The sequence below is a fragment of the Poecile atricapillus genome, chromosome Z (assembly GCF_030490865.1).
Source record: "Poecile atricapillus isolate bPoeAtr1 chromosome Z, bPoeAtr1.hap1, whole genome shotgun sequence".
Classification (NCBI taxonomy): domain Eukaryota; kingdom Metazoa; phylum Chordata; class Aves; order Passeriformes; family Paridae; genus Poecile; species Poecile atricapillus.
In genome coordinates this window covers 15,151,415-15,172,835 of record NC_081289.1, presented here as the reverse complement: position 1 = coordinate 15,172,835, position 21,421 = coordinate 15,151,415, and the positions used below count along the sequence as shown (strand labels likewise).

The 21,421-nt window shown below is 41.4% G+C and overlaps 1 protein-coding gene across 1 annotated transcript in view; it reads left to right on the top strand.

Moving 5' to 3' along the window:
- LOC131592595 (fatty acyl-CoA reductase 1-like) overlaps window positions 1-16,108 on the top strand; it is a 116,273-nt gene extending 100,165 nt beyond the window's left edge. The window contains exons 7-12 of the mRNA XM_058864195.1: window positions 3,011-3,129; window positions 4,175-4,242; window positions 7,524-7,695; window positions 11,628-11,757; window positions 12,598-12,725; window positions 13,731-16,108. Of these exons, the coding sequence (XP_058720178.1) occupies window positions 3,011-3,129; window positions 4,175-4,242; window positions 7,524-7,695; window positions 11,628-11,757; window positions 12,598-12,725; window positions 13,731-13,893 (780 nt within the window). The 3' untranslated portion in view covers window positions 13,894-16,108. The remainder of the gene's footprint in view (window positions 1-3,010; window positions 3,130-4,174; window positions 4,243-7,523; window positions 7,696-11,627; window positions 11,758-12,597; window positions 12,726-13,730) is intronic.
- Window positions 16,109-21,421: the final 5,313 nt, after the last annotated feature.

The following is a 21,421-nucleotide window of genomic DNA, read 5'->3' as shown; positions in this document are numbered from 1 at the left end:
ATCTTGTAAAAAAAACTCATTTATATCTGAAGCAGAGCATAAATAGAAACTGTTACAGTTAGGGAATGCACAGGACAAATAATGCTTTCATCTGAACCCCATCTATGCATTTCAGAGGCATTCAATTTTTGTTCACAAATTACTGACTTTTTCCTTCGGAAGGAGGGGAATTAATAATTACATGAATTAATGTGCTTGAATGTGGTGAGTTGTTTGAAAATGAACCCTTAAACATCTGAGTGTTTTTGATTACCTGAAAGTTGTGTCAGTACAACCAGCTCTCCTGGCCAAATGTATTTTAACCTGGGATTATTAGATGAGTAGCTTTATTTGCTTTAATGAAGTGTTGAAAAAAGCAAAAGGGAGGTGGTGTTGGTGGTTTGGTTTTGTGAATTTGAAGTATCAAAATACTCACTTTCAACTTCAAGGCAAACTCATCTTATAGGGAGAACATCTCCCAGATTCAGATTTGGTTCAGATGATCTTTGATGTCACTTGGGCAGAATCTGCACTCCAAATCTTGCAAAGACTTTTTTCCTCAGTTGCAGTGTTTGAGTCTGATCATTTCATTCCATAAATAGACACATTTATTTTAAATATTCATGAAATATGGGAGTCCAAGATATTTTTGATAATCTAATTATGTTCCTTTCGCCTACAGTTGCTCCAGCTGTTGTGGGGAGCTGTGTTTGTTGATTGAGGAACAAAATTAAATTAATTACATTTCTGCTGGAGTGTAATTAAGGCATTTTGTCTCACTGTTCCCTATTACATGCAGTGACCTTCCTCCCTGCAAGGCAGTGAAGCTGTAGGGCACAACTGGTTTAATTTGTGGTCTGGACAGTGGCTGGCCCCCAAGCACCTCAGCTGAGAGGCTGTCCAGAAACATCAGAGTCTGACCAGGAAATTATTTTGGAGGCATCACTTTGCAGTAGCTTCTATTTCACTAAAGAGAAGAATGTCAGCATGTATAAGTAGAAACCAAGCCATACCTGATGGAAGTACCACTGAACCATTTTCAGTGTAAAAAGTAACCTAAAACACTTAAACCCCAACCTTTGTTAAATACAAAATGTAAGAAATCTTGAAATCATTCATGTGTGTATGACCATCACATGCTGCTCTGAACACATTTTGCAGCAGACCCGTCAAACATCCTTATTTTGAAGAGCTCAGAAAGGTCTTTAGTGTGAAGATGTGATAGTTGATCACACAGTGGTCTCTAGTGGGCACATGTTCATAGCAGTGGAAAATTCAGAGCTGAGCTTGGTTGCTTCCTTTGTTTCTTTCTGCCTTTTTTTCCCGTTGAATAAAGCCAGTAGTAAGAACCCAAAGAAAATCATAGTGGTGTTTAAAGTTGTAGTTTTAGTGTCTGAGCCTAACCATAGTTCAGCTTAGGGCAGCAGAATTCGATGTGTGACACAGGTTTGAGGAGGATGGAGTGAGCCATGTGGGGAATCTTGCACTCTTGTCTATGGCAGAGTATGTGATCCCTCTGCCAGATGCACCGAGGATGAGATAGGACTGCTCAGAAGTCCTAGTTCCTGAAAATTAAATCAGTCAGAAGTGGTATTCCCTTACTTGCAAGCTGTGAAATGCAACAAACACATCTCATTGCAGAAGGGGAAAGGAGTATGAGAACAGCCACCAAAAAGACCCCAAAAGATAAATACCTCCCAGAGAGGGAATACAGTGTCCCTTAAAATCCACCAGTGACCATTAGACAATGGCATGTGCTTTACAAGTCTTAAATGCTTCTTTAATGATTTTTTTTCTCTTCTCAGACTTCAGGCAAGGGGTTTTCCACAACTAGGCACTTCCTGTTTAGTTGCTGTAGAAAATATTAATCTATTTTATAATGAAATTGGAGTTACAGATTGTATGAAAATCAAATAAGAAAAGCTATAATGTTTCCTTTGCCCTAACTTTTAAATATTGATGGATCTGTAGCAGATGTTCTTTTGCTCCTTCACTAAATCCTTCCCTCTGCTTTTGCACAGATCTAGATTACAAGAGCTTTTATCCTTCCTTGCTTCACTTTTATCCTCTCAGCGTTTACCCTGGCTCCTCAGCTTCACTTCATTGTTTCCCACATGAGAAATAACTTGAATACAACCTTGATTCTGCCGTGTGGGGCTTCTTCTCTTATGTGCTCTGTTCAGCTCTCACGTTTGATGCACCAAGTAAAGTGCCTTCACCCCATTTCACCCCCACGTTTCTGCATTTTGCCTTGTCCTCTCTGATGAAGTCTGCCATGCTGTTGCCATGTCTCTCCTGTGGAACCTCCAAAGCCTGATTGGTCATCATGGAAATCCTTTGATAAACATTCAGGTTACATGTATATAATTTGCGGTGCCTGATCCCCTGAGAATGCACTTCCAACCAAAGCAAGGTGAACATTTTTTGTTCTTGCCTATTTCTTCTATTTGGTTGTCAGTATTTCATATTTGTACTGATTCCTTTTACTGAGTTTTGGTGGGTGATGTGTTTTTCAAGGCAGGGACCATCCTTTATATCTTTGTGCTTAACAGACAGCTTTGGAAAAGAGGAGAGTGTGAATACATCCAAAGGAAATGTAGTCAACTTTTCAAAAATCCTACTGGTGTCATGTGCAAAGTGACGGCAGTCTCTGAGGGACACTCAGACCTGTGTCTGCCTGTGTCATTTAAGAAAAATGTAACTTCCAGCCATCACTGAGAATTTTACAGCAGCAAATTCAGATACATTTCTTTCCTCAGGTCTTTCTTTCATTTTGAGTTAAATTAAGAGTCCCAGCTTTTCTTGTACACAGCACAGACATCATCATGTTTGCAGGCATCCTCTGAAAATGCAGGATAGTGGGCTCCACAGGAGATGCATCTTTGCTGTCACAGAAACCAAATAATCTGCAGCAGAAAAAATTCGCTTTGGTGCTGGCCTGTGCCCAGTGCACGCTGCTGGAGTCCTGCCAGTTAAATTTCAGCCCAGTCTGAAGTGGGTGACTGTTTCCCTGTCTCCCTGTGTCCCACAGGCAGGCAAAGGGATCCTGCGGACCGTCATTGCCAACAACGAAGCGGTGGCAGACATGATTCCTGTTGACGTTGCCATCAACCTGACTCTGGCAGCTGGGTGGTACACAGCTGTGCACAGGTGGGAGGACATCCCTGTTCGTAGCATTCCTCTTTGGCCACACACCTGGAATATTTGCTTCCTGCACCAGCACTTTAAAGGGAATGAGAAGCTGATTAAAAACCAGTGCAAGAGGCTGGCTGATGGATTTTCTGGTTGGTGTTTTCTCCCTGTGGGTGGGCAAGGACTGAAAGTGTAGACGCAATAAAGGCAGGGTTTAGAGTTAGGAAATCTCTACAGCTGCAGGTGAGACCTGTTTCTTGCCTCTCAGAAGTCACTCTTCTGAAGGCCAAGAGCTTTACAGCAGTGGTTTTTTGAGCCTCCTTTTGATTGAGTTGCTTTTCAAGTGTCTTCCGGAGTTTTCTTGGTAAAAAAGCCCTGCGAGTTTTCATTGCGAAACACTGCACAATGTAAATATATTATGGGCTTATATATTATATGATCTAAAAAATCTCCCTTCTTTGCATTGCTGAGAAGAGTATGTAGAAGTGATATTAAAGATTTAAGGTCTTTTCCTGTGAACCTCTGGCCTGGCCTTTAATCATTAGGTAGGAGTACAAAGAATAAACTACATGAACTATTCTGGAGGTTTATGCAACTCTGAGAAATCAAACCCAGGCAAATAAAAGAGGTGTTTTACTTTGAAAGACAGAATAAGCCCTCTGAGCTGAGGGTAGAGCTACATCCAGTAAGCTAAATAAACAGCCTAAAAGGACCTTGAAGAGCAGCTCACCAGCTTTCCCCTCAAAGCATTTTTAAGAAATCCACCAAATTAAAACTGTCCAGTTTTCAAGTATGCAGTAAGACGAAATCTGTATTGATGACATCACTTGACACCCTTGGCAAGGCAGGCTTAGGTTAAGAAAACTTTTCCATTAATTCTTGACTTATGCTGAAGGAAGAAATAAAACCAGTGTGATCCATGTTTAGTTCCACAACAGCAAATGCAAAATTTATTTGGTTTTAAACCGGGAATTTTCTTGAAATTGATTGATTTTGTAATCCCTTCCCTAAAAAATGTAGTTTTTCTTCACATCACAAAATAATACTTCTTTCTGTTTTCCAGGCCAAAAAACTTGTTGGTGTACAACTGTACAACAGGGGGAATTAACCCTTTCTTCTGGGGAGAAATGGGTAAGGTCTCATTTAAATGGAGAACATCCATTAGTGTTCCTTACACTTTGAAGAGTTCATTTCCTCAATTTAGGTGGCATTCATTGTCTGCCATTCATACTGCATTTTGGGGACCCAGCTGCAGTAGGTGAAGGTCCTGTGAGGCAAAGGGTACTTCCAAACCAAACCATTGTAGGATTCTGTGACATTATGGAAGTGAAGTGGTCTTTCTTGCCCATCAGAAAATTCTGAACAGAAATAACAGGTGTGCACTTGAGGAGGAGAACATTGAGATGACACATGAGCTTCAAGAAGAGTTTGTATTTTGATCATGAGTTTTGTGGAAAAAAAAAATCAAATTATTTTCATGGCTGATTTTTCTTCAAGTGAATGTACTTCCAAGGCAGGGGTGAAAGAAAGGGAGACAGATCCTGACACCCTTACTGAGAAAAATATATGCTGAAGCCAAGAAGCAGAATTTGTCTCAGCTGTGTACTGTGAAATACTGTGTACAGTTAGTACATTCATGGACAGATGTGCCTGGTTTACTTTCTGTTACCCCTGCATTCATATCTTCGTGCTTTAAATACAGGAGGCTGGCTACTCCATCTCTCATCTCTTTGCTTTGCTTTTCTCCTTCCATTATTTACATGGCAAATTAAGTCAGCAGAGAATGAGACATTTACAGAGAATGAGACAATTGCATTTACAGAATAAATGTCTTAACCATGATACTTGATCATGTGGCCTAGCAGGGAAGAGAAGAGGTTCCAGCAATTGGCTTTTCAGTCACAAATCTTTTGTGACTTTTTCACAGGAGTGAGTGCAAAGCTCTTCACAGGCTGCTGCTTCAGCAAAAGCCACCATAGCACCACTTTCTGAGGTTTGCCTTTCTTAACCCTTTTTCAGAAAACAGCAATGTATTAGTGCATTATCATTGATTTTATTCTGTTCCTCTGCTTATAGCTGTGGATATAGCCATGAAATCATCTGGGTGTAGCAGCAGCAGCTTAGCTGTGTGGTGGTACTGAAGGCAAAGTTTTCTCCTTGGGTGACACTATGAAAGCTTTTTCTACCACATGTTGCAGCCACAGTTTTCCTGAGAGCAGCATACTGCAGAGAATTAGGATGGAGTATTAAAGTGCAAAATTTTGCCTTTAAAGATGTTGCATGGCTAAATAAATGAGTTTGGGAAAGATTCATTGCATCACAGTGTTAAAACTGCATCCAGTCTGAATCCTCAATTCAGTCTCCTACCAATTTCATTTTAGGAAATAGACATAATTCTGTTCAAGGAGTCAGGGTGTGTGACTGGTCATCAGAGTGGAGGGTTCTGAGCGTCTGGAAGCTGCTGAAGAACCAGGGAGGGGAATGGGAGTCACCTGGCATGGGACTGAACATTTCAGTGCAAAGCAAAACGTGGGGTTTGCAGAGGAGAGGGCCTGGACTACCTGGTTAGGTCAGATGACACCAGGACCTGCTGTAGGAGTGACAGGTGGACACAATGGAGTATGGATTTTTCAAGGGGAGAAAGATCAAATAGAGAAATTGAGGCTGGATTAGGCTGAGGAAACTGAGGGTTGGGAACAGAAGTGACTGAGATGGTGACTGACACTTTGAGTACGCTTTGAGTGATGAGCTTGGAGGGAGGGAGGGAGGAGAAAGAGATCTAGAAGAGAGTTTATGCTTAAACATTCATTGCAAAGCAGTTCATTTTGAAGCTCCTCAGACATAGACAAAACCTCTTAGTGTTAAAAGGCACCTTAACTGATTTCTTTCTTTTCCAAATAATGCTATGCCTTGGGGTTTTTTCTTTTCCCTTTTACTTTCTCATTACTTTTCATGCTCTTACAAAGATGTGGTTAAATAACTAAATTTTTATCTGAAGAAGCATACTGGGCTTTGCTGCAGTGTGAATCTGGTTAGTCTGACTTTGTGACATACATTTAGCAGTTTCTCCTCAAAACTAAACCTTAAAACAGGCTGGAAAATTATGTTCAGCAAGGCATAAATTAAGTTCAGTTTATTCTTGATAGTCTACCAGGGTGAGACCTTTGTCTGATTCTCCTTCTGCAGAACTTGCCTTTGAGCTGTAGGATTTGCTGCTGCATTTTTGTCTTCAGGTTGGGGGGGAAGGACCACCAACCTACGAGTCATTGCAGTAGCTCCTAGAGGTGACAAAAAGGTGGTTTGGGGTTCTTAGAAGAAGTACAGCAAAAGTCACTACTTGAAGTGCAGTAATGAGCTGACCACAGACACTGGAGAGTTCTGTCTGAATGTTATGACTGGAATCTGCTTATCTGAGGATGATCTGGATGTTTCTTGTGGCTTGCAAATTCTCATCTGATTTTCTATTTGTAACATAAGCTTAGAGACTAAACTATAATATAAGCACAGACTGATGTTGTTAACTTTCAAATCAGTTTTTTAGAAAGTGAAAAAAGCCCACATATTCTTCTTTCTTGAGCTTGCTGGTGCTCAGGAATAGGAGCACCATCTGTTTATCAGTCCCTAGGATGATAGTCTTACACTCAACTACTGCTGTTGTATTAAGCCTCTGCAATATGCAAATGTCCCAGATATGCACATCTAGATGCCACTTTGTGGCACTGTGCCATTGCCAGAGCTCAGAATCAGACCCAGCCTATTTTATGCCTTAACGTACAAAGGGAAGGAAAGGGAATATTCCCATGCTATCATTTGTTTTGAAGTTAAGAATGCAAGAGAGTTTGCTGCCTTAGAGCAGCAGAGGTCTGAAAACAGGCAGACATTTGGTGGTGTGGGTCAGATGTGGTTTGAAAGCATATAATGAAGTCTTTTTAAAGCTATCACCCTGTGTAAGGAACAGACTAACTTGGACATCAGCCCTTTGGAAAATCTGATTGAAAATTAGAAATGTAATTTTTATTTTATGCTAGCAGATCAAAGTTTGCTTTCAGTGATCTAAAGAAATGACAGCACTTACCAATTTCTTTCACATTTGCTGTAGGTGAAAGCAGAGCTGTAGCTTCTTGAAGCTCTTAGGGCTGCCTGCTTTTCCTCCTTTATGTTTTGGTGCTTTGACAAGGAGGTTTTTGTCTGCCAGTCTGTCAGTGTCAGGCAGGATTAGGTTTCAAATGGGCAATAGATGGAGTCATCAATTTTCATGGCAGAAGGGACAACCTGGTCCAAGCTCTTGTGACACAGTTCAGAGAGCTGTGGGCTGGAGGTGAGAAGCATAATAACTTGGGCTGTGCTGCACCGTGGTTCCAGCCCAGCTGGAAGTGAGTGATTGCCAGTTAAAAATGCCTCTTCCCTTGCAGGGCAGTACGTCATGTCCACGTTCAAAAGGAACCCCCTGGAGCAGGCCTTTCGAACACCCAATGCTCACATGACCTCCAGCTACTTGATAAACCAGTACTGGATCACTGTCAGCCACAAGGCACCTGCCATCCTCTATGACCTGTACATGAGGCTCACAGGGAGAAAGCCCAGGTAAGGAATGGTGCTCTCAGTCACTCCTGTAGAAGGCAGAGCTCAAGCCACTGATGAGAACTGGAGAACTGGAGCCCTTGAGCTTCTTCCCGTTTCCTTCTCTTGAGGAAAATGAGGAAAATACATAGCTAGGCACTGCCTAGGGCTTGCACCCTTCCCAGCACCTGGAGAACAGCACATCTCTTGAACTCAGTTTTACACACTTCAGAGTTTCCCAAGGCAGAGGAGGACTGGTAGTCTTCTGTCTTCTCTATATCCAGATCTCTACCACTTCAACTTTCCAATGGGATCACCTCTGTCTGACATGAGCTTGCATAAGGACCTGAGACAGGCAAGGTTTAGAACATACCAGCTAATACATTTTTTTTCCCCATAAATCAGATGCCTAAGTAGCTGGTTGCAGCACTGGCCTAAAATCTAGGAAGTAGTTATCTCTGAGTATGATTAAATTCTAATTGTGTTTAGGAGGGCTGTTCACCATTTCAGGTGGTATTTGAGCCCTGGCAGTGGTATGGCTTGGAGGAACAGCAATATGCATGTCCCATGTGGAAGGAATCCTCTTGTAAGTAACGTTACTCCAGACATTGTCCTCCTTTACTCCCTGCCACCACAGAGGAGGATTTACTGTGCAATGTGAGAACAGGATGACAGTGTTGTGTTGATCTCAGCTGCTCTTGTTCTCCTCTGCTAGTGAGAAAGCTGGCTTCAGATGTTTCCAAGGAAATCACTGGCATTGCTTTGATTTATCCCTGTGTGATAGATTTTAGCTAGTGCTTTAAAATGACTACACCCTGACATTCTGCTTCAGAGGCAGATTGGTCTGTAAAAAGACTTCCAGTTATCCAGGAGGAAAGAATTACCGTGGAAATACAGGCAAACTGAAAATGAGGATGGAATTTTTAAGCTTTGTTGAAATGTGCAGCAGTAGGATCTTGGCACTGCCATTACAATTGACATTTCTTTTTATGAAACTGATTGGCATAATTAACCAGTGGACACTGCCTGCAATGCTGTAGTTAAATGTCGGACAGACCTCAGCCTGATCTTCTGAACTTTAAGATTTGCAGCCACAGCAAAGACAGCTCACCAATGAAGTTGGGAGTTTTCCAAGTCTTTTTTGTTTGTTTGTTTTTGGTTTTTTTTAATACTCCTTTTCTTTTGACACACTCCTTCAGCTACCACATCCAGGTATTGCTGCAGTATGGTAGAAAGCATTCATTGTTTCTTGTAGGTAGCAGCTCATTGTTTCTTCTTTTCCAGCTACCTGAATATCAGACCTTTATGGTCTAAGGGCAGTAAACCAATTCAAATAAATAAATAAATAAAATTAAATAACCTTTTTTTTTTAAAAAAAGCCTTTTTAGGTGTAAGCTTATTTCACATAAACTTCCAGATATCATCTGGAATTATCATGCCGTAAATAGTTTCCTGTGAGTGCTGCACATCCATCCATGACTGAGGGCATAATGTGCTATACCCTTAGCAGTCTCTTGGGGCAGTCCTGTCTCACTTGAGCATCTGCTCGTGCAAGGCTCTGTGTGGGAGCAATTAAAGAATCTTTATCATTGCTGGAAACAGTTTTCTAGAAGACAAAAAGCATGTCTGAAGTGTGACTACAGTGAGAGCTAATACTTGATTTATTCCCGTCAATTCCTCCCCAGTGGAAGATGAGACTTCCTGCAAGAAATCTTTGCATGTTTCTACTCAGTTGATGTTTTTCAGAAGACCTTTCCTTCATACAAATTATTAGTCAGTGTTTTGAATGTGATCACAACAATTGAGCTCAGGCAGTTGACATGAAGCACAGTTTTCACACATATCTCTTCAGATCATAGAATCAGACTGGTTTAGGTTGAAAGGGACCTTAAACATCATTCAGTTCTACCCTTTCCGTGGGCAGGGACACTTTCCACTGAGGTTGCTCAGAGCCCTGTCCAGCCTGGCCTTGGATACTTCCAGGGATGGGGCAGCCACAGCTTCTCTGGGCAACCTGTGCCAGGTTCTTTCTCACACTCTTCTCAAAGGGAAGAATTTTTTCCATATACTAAAGAGTTGATTCTTTTATCCTTTCTTTTTTTTCTGGCAGTTTCCATTAGTCCTAAGCACTTTAAAGATGTTGGGGAGTCAGTTTGAGGGGCAGCTTCAGATCTTTCCAATCTAACTGCATACTTCTTTTTTTTTTCCCAAGTTCCCAAAATGTATTAAAATATTCACAAAGCTTTGCCCCATGGTGCTTGCCCTACACAAGAAGATTAATCTGAAAGAACTGTAAAGCAGTTCAGATAAACTGCATTCAGTCAACGTGCACATAATTATTCAGAATGAAGGTTCCTTTAATCTGATAGTCTGCTTTGCCTCTAAAATGAAAGCCACTTTAAGAAGGAGTGCCTGTCTAAGGTTTTAGTGCTCTTTCTAGTTGGTTTGGGTGAGCTGCACAGTTTTGGTCTGAGCTGATGGATTCATTGTGTGTCTTTCTGTACTGTGCTGAGTGCTTATCGTCGTGGCAGTCATGTCTGTATGGGGAGAGGCCAGCCTGGCACCATTCTCCTCCAGACTGCCACCTTTTATTTGTCACAGGAACTGTGTTTCCCTCTGGGGCAGCTCAATATTTTGCATGAAAATAGCTCTGTTTTCCACGAAAATCAGCCTTTTAATACTTTCTTTTGCCCTTATCCAGTCTGAGAGGACGTGGTGTCCTCTCGGAATTGATCAAGCCCTGTACATCACACTTCAAAACAACTGCCAGAGGCCTTTTTCACTCATGACTGGGACAATTAAAATAATCCTTCAGGGTAGGGGACAGCATTATTGTCATCCACTTTTATATTAAAAGAATTAGTAAGAAAAGGCCAAGACACACGAGAGGACCTGAACCTACATTTCCCAAGTCCTTAAGCAGTTATGCCTCTGAAGCAAGACAACAATGACATGGAGCTGTTGGAGTGGGTCCAGAGGAGGGCCATACAGATTGTCAGAGGGCTGGAGCACCTCTCCTATGAGGACAGGTTGAGAGAGCCAGGACTGTTGAGGCTGGAGAAGGCACATGGGAAACCTGGTAACAGTTTTTCAGTACTTTAAGCAAACCAGTGGGAAAGAAGGTGAGGGACTCTTACCGTGGAGCATAATCATAGGATGGGGGCAATGGTTTCAAACAGAAAGAAGGTACATTTAGACTACATAGGAGGAAATCTTCCCTGTGAGGGTGGTGAGGCCCTGGCACAGGTTGCCCAGAGAAGCTGTGGCTGCCCCATCCCTGGCAGTGTCCAAGGCCAAGTTCGATAGGGCTTGGAGCAACCTGGGATAGTGGAAGGTGGCCCTGCACATGGCAGAGGGTTGGAACAAGATGATCTTTAAGGTCCCTTCCAACTCGAACCACTCTGATTCTTTGGTTCTGTCTGAAAACTGAAGTTGAGCAAATGACTTCGGAGCTCAGTGTCCATACTGCAGATGTGGTCACCAAATACTGGAGCTAATGCCAAAAATCAGAGCCTTGCTTCAGTACACAATTCAGGCTTAGGAGCAGAAGAGAATTCCTGTAGCAGAAAAAGAAGTATCTGCCTTGGGAACAGAAGCACTGTACCTTTGTGGTGCAGACTTCATGCTGGCTCAGATGGACTCTTCCCTACACAGTGGTTCATTAGGTAGATGCAGCTTCCAACCCTTGCTTAGGCCAGACCAGTGAGTTGGACATCAGTGGCAAACACATTTGCTGCCATGTTTGAGCCAACAGTAAAAGCTGAGTAGCTCTAGGCTCAAGAGCTCAGCTGGAACAGTTTGGACTTGTTGAGCAAGTTCTCAGCCTAGTGAGTAGCAGGGCAGTGCTCAGGAGGAATTGCAATGTTTATTCACCTGGATTGGTGGAAACACAAACCAGCAGCTTCTACATAAGGTCAGACTTCCTGCTCACCTCTGATACTCCCCCTTTGTTTCAGAATGATGAAGATCATCAATCGGCTGCACAAGTCTATGACACTCCTGCAGTATTTCTCCACCCAGTCCTGGAACTGGTCTTCGGATAATATGAATATGTTAATGAGTCACCTTAACACAGAGGACAAAAAGGTAAATATGTCTTGAATATGGGTTGCTAATCTCAGATTCTGTTCATCTGCAGCAATTAGTTTTGGTGTGTTCTTGAGTTTTTAAATGATATCTAGATGATTGAAATTTATTTCAGTTTGAAATATTTATTTCAGGAGCTTTCCATTTATTACTGGAGAATGTTTTCAGGTCCTTTACAACCCAACCTATTTTGTGAAAACTTCTTCCTCTCTACAAAGCCTTTCTTTGCTCTAAGAGACAGACAGCTGCCTGAGAACTTACTAACAGTTTGTCCGGTATGAGCACCTAGAATGAACTGGGGTAGTTGGCTCTGCAATGAGATCTTGTTTATGCCAAACACCAAAGTGACCCATTTCCAGGACTTCTGTTGATCTAGCTGCCAAAAGAGAATGCAGCACAGCTGAGAGTAACACTGATGCAGAGGCACCTGTTGACTCAATGTCCCGTTAATTTATTTACACATAATTCTAGTGACACATTAAAACTGCGTGGAGGTTTTCATTTGAATCTGTTTGCCTGTGTGGAATGTCATTTTTCTTCCATGATTCTGTGTGTGTGTGTGTGTACAAAACATGTATTTATGGAAAAGTTGCCACCTGAAAGATAAACACCTTTATTTTCTGCCAGCTAGCACTACACTTCTGCTTGCTTTTCCCAGATTCCCAGCTGGGTGGGACATTAATCAGTACCTGTGAAACACAGTCTGGCACTGCTTGGTGGCTTTGACAATTTCAGAGACAGGACCTTCTCAGGAACAGAGATCAATGAGGAGTTGATGCTTCAAGTGAACTGGTTTTGAACTCTGGTGTTTAGCTTTCACACTTTGTCTTTAAATCCCAGTTATACAACTTTGATGTTCGCCAGCTGCACTGGTCAGAGTACATCGAGAGCTACTGCATAGGTGCTAAGAAGTATTTGCTAAATGAGGACATGGCTGGCATTCCAGCAGCAAAGCAGCATCTACGCAAGTAAGTCACACCCAGGGACAAAGATAAGAGCTCCTGACTACCTTTGGGGAAAATAAGCCTAGCTATGATGCAAAAAAAAAAAAAAAAAATTATTATTTATTAAAATGGAGATAAATAACTTACCACTTATCACAGTGGTTTGTCAGTATTTACAAACATAGAATAAGGGAATAGTTCGCCATAGCTAGGAATCCTAAACAAGTTCATCACTCATGGATTGTTTTTAGGAGGTTTTTTAAGGACCTCAGGAATGGACTACTGACTGCCTCAGACCATGGGCTGTGGTGCAGTGATAAAGTTTACCTTAAAATAAAAGGGCTCTTATAAAAACGAAACAAGTCTTGAGGTCTTTAGGTGGTTTTTTTCCTTTGATCAAGCACTGGGAAATTGAGAATTAGAACTGTAGAAACTTTTGCTTGACAGAAAGAAGACAGGATCATTAGATCTGTAAATTCAATAACATTGAAACTGATGCTGTAAACTAACCCACTCCCCCCAAAAATAAAAAATCCCAGTGCTGCAGTATTGCAACAGTGAAGACCATTTATGATCATTACATAATTTCACAATTCTAAAGATGGGGTTTCACCCAATTAAGAAAACTTTGCTTGTCAACTCCTGTGAAGGTTCTCTAGCCTGCCCCAAACCCTGCAAAGTGAGAGATAGCCAATATATGAAACCGATGCAGAAAGTATTGGACACAGACTGTCCTAAAGAAAAACCTCTCCATATGGCTGCTCTGGTTTGAAATGAGATTACAGAACAAGAGAGAATTCCACTACAGCCATTCCACCTACACCATGAACTATTCACTGTGCTCCAGCTTCAGCATAGTCCTTGGAAAGACCAAGGACTCCAGCACAGCATCTCCAATAGAACAGGAATGGCAAAAAGCCCGAGGCCCACTTGTAAATAGGATCTATTCCTGAATTACCTATAGAAAATGCAGGGGGCTGGTGAGCTTCTTGTTGTTGTGTGGTTCTTGATAAGATGCCTCTTTCCCAGGCTGAGGAACATTCGATACGCATTCAACACCACCCTCCTTGTGATCATCTGGCGCATCTTCATTGCAAGGTCACAGATGGCTCGAAACATCTGGTACTTTGTGGTGAGCCTCTGCTACAAGTTCCTGTCCTACTTCAGGGCATCCAGCACCCTCAGGCACTGAAGCCATCCATCAGCAACCAGCCTCTTCCAGAAGGACCTCCATCTCCTCTAATCAGAAACTGTGGGCATCGGGGTCTGAAAGTAGCAGAAAAATCCACTCCGTCGAACAGCAGCTGGCATTTATTGTGCACTGTTACATGCTCACCTTTTTAATTTTAACTAATGCTTTAATACATGGTGGTCTTTCTTCCATAGGACCAGGCCAATTTTTAAAGCCATAACTGAAGCTTTAGGAACAGGTCAAGCTGGGACCCTTCATCTAGAATCTGATGTGCAAGAGTAAGGATTAACCAAAGTCATTGTCTTCCCATGTACTACTCCCTAGGCTATCTTAATTCTATCTTCCTCAAAAGAATCAAATGTAAAGCATGACCTTGGAAGACAAGGATGCCACCAGAGAAGACCCAGCCAAGGAAGTTAACCTGTAAGAGGTCTTCCTAAAGCAGCTGTTCCTTCATTCTCATTCAGTGAAATACTATCTTATTGAAAAAAAAAAAAAAATTGCACCTTCTCAGTTCTTCTAAACTTTAGGAAGGGGAAAGATCAGTCATATGAGGCCAGTGAACACAGGGAGCAATTTTCAGATCTTGTCTTTTATTGCTGCTGAGGACTGATGCTTTCAAGCCATACCTGAAGACACACATAAAATTCATGCACCTGTGTTAACTCATAAGCTGCTTTCTTACAGGAAGGTGTTCTTTTCTCCCTGTAGTTAAGGTATTAAAAAATTCCTGGTCTTGCATCTATCACATTTGCTTGGAACATTTTTGGGGTCTTGAAAAATGCTTTATTAACCCTGAGAATGAAGAGAAGACTTCATTAAAATCAGAAGAATACAGAAACCCATCATTATTTTTGAAGTATAGGTCTTTTTTTCCTCTGCAGGAAACCTCTCTCCCTGCAGCTCAAAACCAGCCTGATACTAGGCTTTCATTACAGCTAAATAACTTTGCAGTTGATCATTTCCACTGGCAAAGAAATGTAAAGACACACATGGAGGAAACATCATTGGGCCTGTTCTGCTGCCACTCCTGTCAGGAGGCATTAAAAGTCTGAAACTTGTTTTTTTTGAGAATAGTTTAAATGTTGGATTTAATGATCTTAAAGGTCTTTTCTGACCTAAGCAGCTCTTTGATTCTTTGACTTCTCTATAAGAACAGTCATGCAACTGTGAAGGTAATGTACTTTGTCCTGGAGTTTACAATTTTCAGAATTTGATTTTTCAGAGTTTTAGAATTAAATTGTAATTTAGAAAGGACACCAAGGACCTTCCCAATGCTCATGGCTGTTGGAGATCCTTATTTCTTGTAGTGAATTGTAAATTCCTGTGGGGGCAGAGAGAGAGAGCCTTCTTCAAAGTAGCTGGTGGAACAACAGCAATAAAGTTACTGTGTTGTCAGATTTTCAGAGTAAAATCTTACACCAAAATATTTTTTATTCAGATAACACTGAATAAGCATTTTTAAGATGATCAGTCCTCAGTGCAGCACCCAGTTTCTCTAGTCTTGTGTCATGCCAGCTGTCTGAAAAAGTAATGCTACATAAAAACCACAACAAAGTGACACAGGTGCTCTTTTGTGAGCTGAGAATAGCAGAATATTTACAAACCTGGCATTCCTCAAAAATTATACTTGGTCTTGGTAGTGAAGGTAAGAGCAAACTTCGAGTGTATTTATACCTGAGCACTTCAAGCTGGTTCAGAAACCTTTCTAAAGGTTGAAGGAATTAATCTTTCCCCCTATGCCCCAGAGGTCTTGTTCCAAGCAATTGCCAAAGGATGCCTGCAGCAGAACCTGACCAGAAATGTGGTGTCCAGGATGGCAGGACTCTAGCATTGTCTGCCACTGACCTGTGTGTTTGTCACACACTGCTTTTGATCTGTGCTTAACTAGGTCAAGCCAGTTTACAAAGATGCAAATTTCTGAAGCTCTTGCCTTGGAAATGTGCATCCTGAAACTAGTGAAACTGGCTGTTGTGTCTGAGTTTTCCAGCTTCAGGACATGCTGTGCAAGGTGTCACCACCTGGGAAACCTGGAGCTATGTGTTCAGAGGCTGGGGACTGGTTCACTGTCCAGTGCTGCCAGAGCAATGCTGTGGTGAAGGTTGTGGCACTGTACTTTGCTACCTTGGTGATGGTGAGGCAGGTTGATGCAGGGATTCCTCCAGGAAGACTGCATTCCCTCAGTTACATAATCGGGTCATCAGGCAGCTCACAGTCCTCATAGGAAAGGCTAAAAAACAAAGCAAACCAAAACTATAGATCACTTTGAAACAAACTTCCACTCAAACATTAGGAATTATTTTCAACACTTATCCTGAAAGTCTTTTTAAGTGCCTGCCTTATGGACAAAGAGAAACAACAGTAAAGGGGATTGTAAGACTTGGGCTGTGCACGTAACAGACGAAAGAATGAAAAAAGGCAAAGGTGCAGAGCTGCTACACCAACGTTAGTCAGCTCTCCTGAGAGTAAAGTGTCCCATCTTTTCTTCCCCTTCCCTACTCAGGCCAGGAATTCTTCTCAATATACCTGTTGTCATTCACACTTGTGTGCACAGGCTGTATTGTTCCACAAGTCTGAGGTGTATCTTTTATTCCCTGAGCATATCCAGACCTGGTTTTCTGAAGACACAAAAAGGTGCTGCACTCAGAACAGTGGTGGTTCTGTGGTGACATTTTAAGGTTCTTCAGCATTTTGCTGAAGGAAACAGCTGCACAAAAGCTACTCAGCCCCAAAAAAACAGCAGGAGTTGTTTGGGTTGGAAAAACAGAGCTGTTGCAGATGGTGTCTGCTTTTCTGAAGACCTTTCATAGCCCACACAGCATCGCCAGCAGCTGGGTCCAGAGCTCTGGCTTTGCCTGGGGTGGATCAAGCTGTTAGCTTGTCTTAACACAGATGTAACATGTAGGGGAACTTGAATCTTTAATCCATTTTCTTGTGGCTTGAGATGTTTCCAGCTGATTGTCTGAAGCACGGACATATTTCAGAAAGCCTCAGTGCAGGGGCTGATGTGTGGCAGTGGCCCTTGAGTGCCAGTTGTGACTGTCATAAGGGGGAGCTGAGCATTGTTCTTGTTCTCACCGCAAACAGTGGCTGATGTTTGATGGTTTACTTTGTGCTCCTCAGTGAATTTGTTTATGCTCTGAAGAAACCCAAGCCCTGGGGAAAATATCTGAAAGAAAACACTGAATATCATTTCACCATCAGCAACAGGCAGAAGCTTGCAATTAAAAAGTACAATTTTTTAATTAAACAGTGATAACAAAGCAAACCAAACAACCACAACAAATCCCTACAATTAATCTGTGTTTTAACTGCCTTTTGAATAACAACCAAAGCTGTTAATCTTCAGTATGTCCGTTACTAAAAAAATAAAATTTCTTACCCGTCCACCCTCCTCTGTTCCTTGCTAAGAAACATTTCTTCCAAGTAGGGAGGGAGGGGTAACAGACCCACTGATAAATCACTGGTTCTTGGCCCATTACCCACCTCCTGCAGAAATGTGTTCTACATTTTCTAAGGAAACATGAGTACATCTGCCTGTGTGTACAGCTGCATCTTTCAGCACCAGACAACAGACATGGTAAAAGCAGTGGAGGTCATCCTGAAGTGCCAGGCTGTGCTTGTTTGGCATGCCCTGTTCCACTTCAGTTCACGACGAAGCGATTAAAACATACCCTCATTTCCAGTGTAAAGGGAACCTAATCTGTAGTTGTTAATCGAGTCATTTTCATCAAAAAGCAACTGGGAAAAGAGGGAGGGGGGCATCCTTTTGTTTGTAAATAAGCTACAGCTTCATGGTTGAAAGCATGCTGTTGCTCTTCCAGCGTTGACGTTCTACTGCTGAAAGCAAGGATGAACTTTCAGTACAATTTTAGTACAATTGGACCCCTTATTCTAGCACAGAGCAAATAACATTCCCCAGAAGGTAAGTGGTGAACACCCCATTACATGGTGCTAAACATTGGTATGAAGGTGGTACAGATTTACCTGAAGAGAACTAAAATCAAAAAAATAAAGTGTATTTGGGGAATAATTAAAGATGTACTTATCCCACTTTTCTCTATTGCTTAAAAGCCAACTATGAATTTTTTTTTTCAGATGAACATGAAGCCACTTACAAAAGGTTCCTTGTCCTTACATGATCTTGGCAGATCCCAATTTATAGTAAAGTATGTACTCTCCCACTATCCAGTTTCTACAGTTCTATCTGCTATTTCTATCCTCTTGTTAGCTATGAGACAACTTCCTGTTATAAATCTTAATTACAGAGTTTCTAATGTTAAGGCATAACCTTTTGAGCTCTCAAATCAGATAAAATTATCAAACCACAAATTACATGAACCTCAGCCATAAAATTGTTAATATGATGTTTATGTTATTTGAAACATTTAATAAAACAAAATATTTTAAAGCTATGGCCACTTCGCATTGTTTGGTTTGGTAGAGGAGGCGGTTACTTGCTGGCCTTCGAAGTTGAGCAGATCCAGCACATCTACCCACCTCTGCAGCACAGCTGTTGGTGGAACGGCAGCCCCACCTACAGGAGGGAAACCCAAATTTTAAAGTCTGCGATAGTGAGACTTCTAGCTGCCATACAGAAGACTGGGAGGTCCTGTTGTGATGAGTGTCCTGGTTGGAAACTCACAGGGACAGATCTGTAGTAAAGGAAAATTGGGAGTAACCCAGCCAGCTTCCCTGAACAACATCCCATTTGTACCTGACTATATTACTCCAAATTTTTAAGTATAGAGACCTTACCTCATTATGTTAGTTTTCTGTCAAGCAAGAGTAAGTAAAGTCTAGTAATTATCTCTCACTTCCTTGCAATATAGCAGACTTCAGTGAGAGGAAAAGACACAGCATTATCATGACCCTCTGCTTAATTATTTCCAATCCTGAAACCCAGGGCAAACATCAAAGATTTAATTTTCATTTAGTTAGCAAATCTTTTCTTAAAATATCGCCTTCCATTTTTTTATATGTAAATGTGATCTTTATGGAGGAGGAAAAAAAAAAAATTTCCATTAAGATGTATCAATTAATTAAAGCCATCAGCAAGAATGTTTGAATTCTTTGCAAGGAATAGATTTTAAGGTCAACCTGCAGACTTCAATATTTAAACCTTTTCTTCTGACATTCTAATTGCCCAGTATTATCAAGGTAAATAATCAATGAAATAAATGAGGAAAGTTGCATTAATCTTGATTTTTAAAGGGAAGCAAAAATAGGGGCAGAGGAAAATGATAAAGTAGGGCAAGTCCTTAGCTGATACACTGTAGGTCACACGACAGAATAAGCACCAGGTCTCAAGGGAATGCATCCCAACCGATTTTCAATTTTCCCCACCTCCCTCAGTTAAGGACAAATGGTGTTCATTAAGAACTGAGCCCACAGGTCCCACTTCATAACTCCCAGGGTTATTTGGCTGTGAAATGTGCTGTGGAACAGCAATAAATTGGATTTCTGGACTCATACCCTACCTATGGAATGGATAACACAGCAAAGGAAGCTGAATTAACCCAGAGCCCGTCCAGAGCCAGTTGAGGGCCACACACACACCTACTTCTCTTGCCACAGGTGCCCTGATGATACAGATTTCTGCAGCTGCCTGCACTGCAGTCTCAGAGGTGACTTGCTCCTTCCAGGGAAGCAGCAGGTAACACCCAGCCCCAGATGCAAAAGCCAGAGCAAAAGTACACAGCAAAGAAATGCATCTTCTATAAAATAAGATTAGGCAAGAGGGGATCAAGGCAACAGCTCTGGAGCTGCCAATGTCATCCATCTTTTCCCAGTTTTCCCTAAACAGGGTATGAAGAGAGCTTTGTAGACGACTTTCAAACAGGAATTCCCACCTCTGCTTGTGCCCTGACTTCTGTTATTTCTGATTCGGTTCTCCCTGCAAGCTCCTCCTCTTCAACTGGGACTCATAACCACTCCAGAGAATTCAAACCCTTGAGAACCGCTGGCTTAACCTGGGAAAAGCTGCTGCAAGAAATGAAACACTGGATTAAACAAATAACACTGGCCAGAGAAATAGGGCTGGTGAAAATGCCAGAATAAATGTTTGTAGAAAGAGGCTTTAACTGTGTTTGGATCAGTAAATAGGCTAGATTTGAGGCACACAAAGACTGATGTTTTGCTACTGATAACACAGCTCCTTTGCTACTGTCATTTGTCACTGAGTATTTGCTGTGCAAGATGCCCCCAAAATTCAGGCAATTATTCCAGTGCCTCTCACAGTTAGGTTTTGGCCAGAAAGTAATAGAAAATTTATAGTATGGCACAATCTTGCAGAGAGAGGCAGGTGAATTTAAATGTATCTTTCTCTTTGCCTCAGGCTTTTAAAAATGGAGACATCGTGGGACTTGAGGAACAAATGAAAAATTTACAACTACAGACAGTAAAAATATAATTGTAGAGTAATAAATAAAACTGGCTACCTGAAAGTGTGAACAGCATTAACTTGTTCAACAGTGACTGTGTTTACTGAGTTTAAGGGGAAATTGTGTCCTCTCTTTACAATCCATGATTATTGAGCATTTTAGCACATTTTGTTACTCCCCTCCCATCTGAGGCTGATGTGACAATTGGTCTGGGAAAAGAGAAATGTCAGCTTTAAGAAACTACTAAATAATGTCCTTTAAGAAACTACTAAATAATGTACTGTCTCCAGCTAGAGAAAAGAAAAAAGAAAAGATTAGGATAGTAAAGATAAAGAGAGTAAATCTGACAAGCCACTTATTTCCCTGCTGGTCTGAAATAATGAACAGGAATGGCACAGGAGGTGACAAGTAGGTCAGATTACATAAAATAATGTAGTTTAAAAAATAAATTTTAAAAAAGCACAGCCAAGCAACAAAGTAACTGGAACGTAGAACAGTCCAAAAACATTCTATAATATTACTGACTGGAAGACAACAGAAAAAGAAACTCAAAAAAAATCTGTGTCTTTGCTGGAAAGATTAGCATAAATTATGTAATAAACACTAGATCAGCATCAAAAGGGTAAGAACTCAGAGCAGACAGAGAAAAGGTTACAGAGTACTTACTTTATATTTTTTAATGTCACCTATAGGCTGGAGCATGCTGAGGTAGGCTGGTAGATATCCTGGAGAGCTGTCTTAGTTTGAGAAGGCAGGTGTCTGCTAATGAAGGTAGAAACCTCCCTTGAAATGGAAAAATGTAAACCACCCCACCCCACTTTGAATTATTATAATCTTGAAATCAAGGGGCTCTCAGGCAAAGACATGGGAATAGGAATAACAGTTCTTTACTAGGAAAATTAAAACTTAAATGCATTAGTACAAGAAAACAACAACAACAACAAAACCCACTGACAGAATACAACCTGACACCTCTGAGGCTGCAGTCCTCCTGGAGTGACAGATGTGCTTCTGTTGAAGTAGTAATCCTGTAGAAGGGTGTAGTTTTCCTCTAAAGAGCTAGTGGTGATGTAGATGGGTCCTGTTTTCCTCTGGGAATCCAGTGGAAAAAGGCTGATTGCAGTGTTCCAAGTCTCCAGTTATAT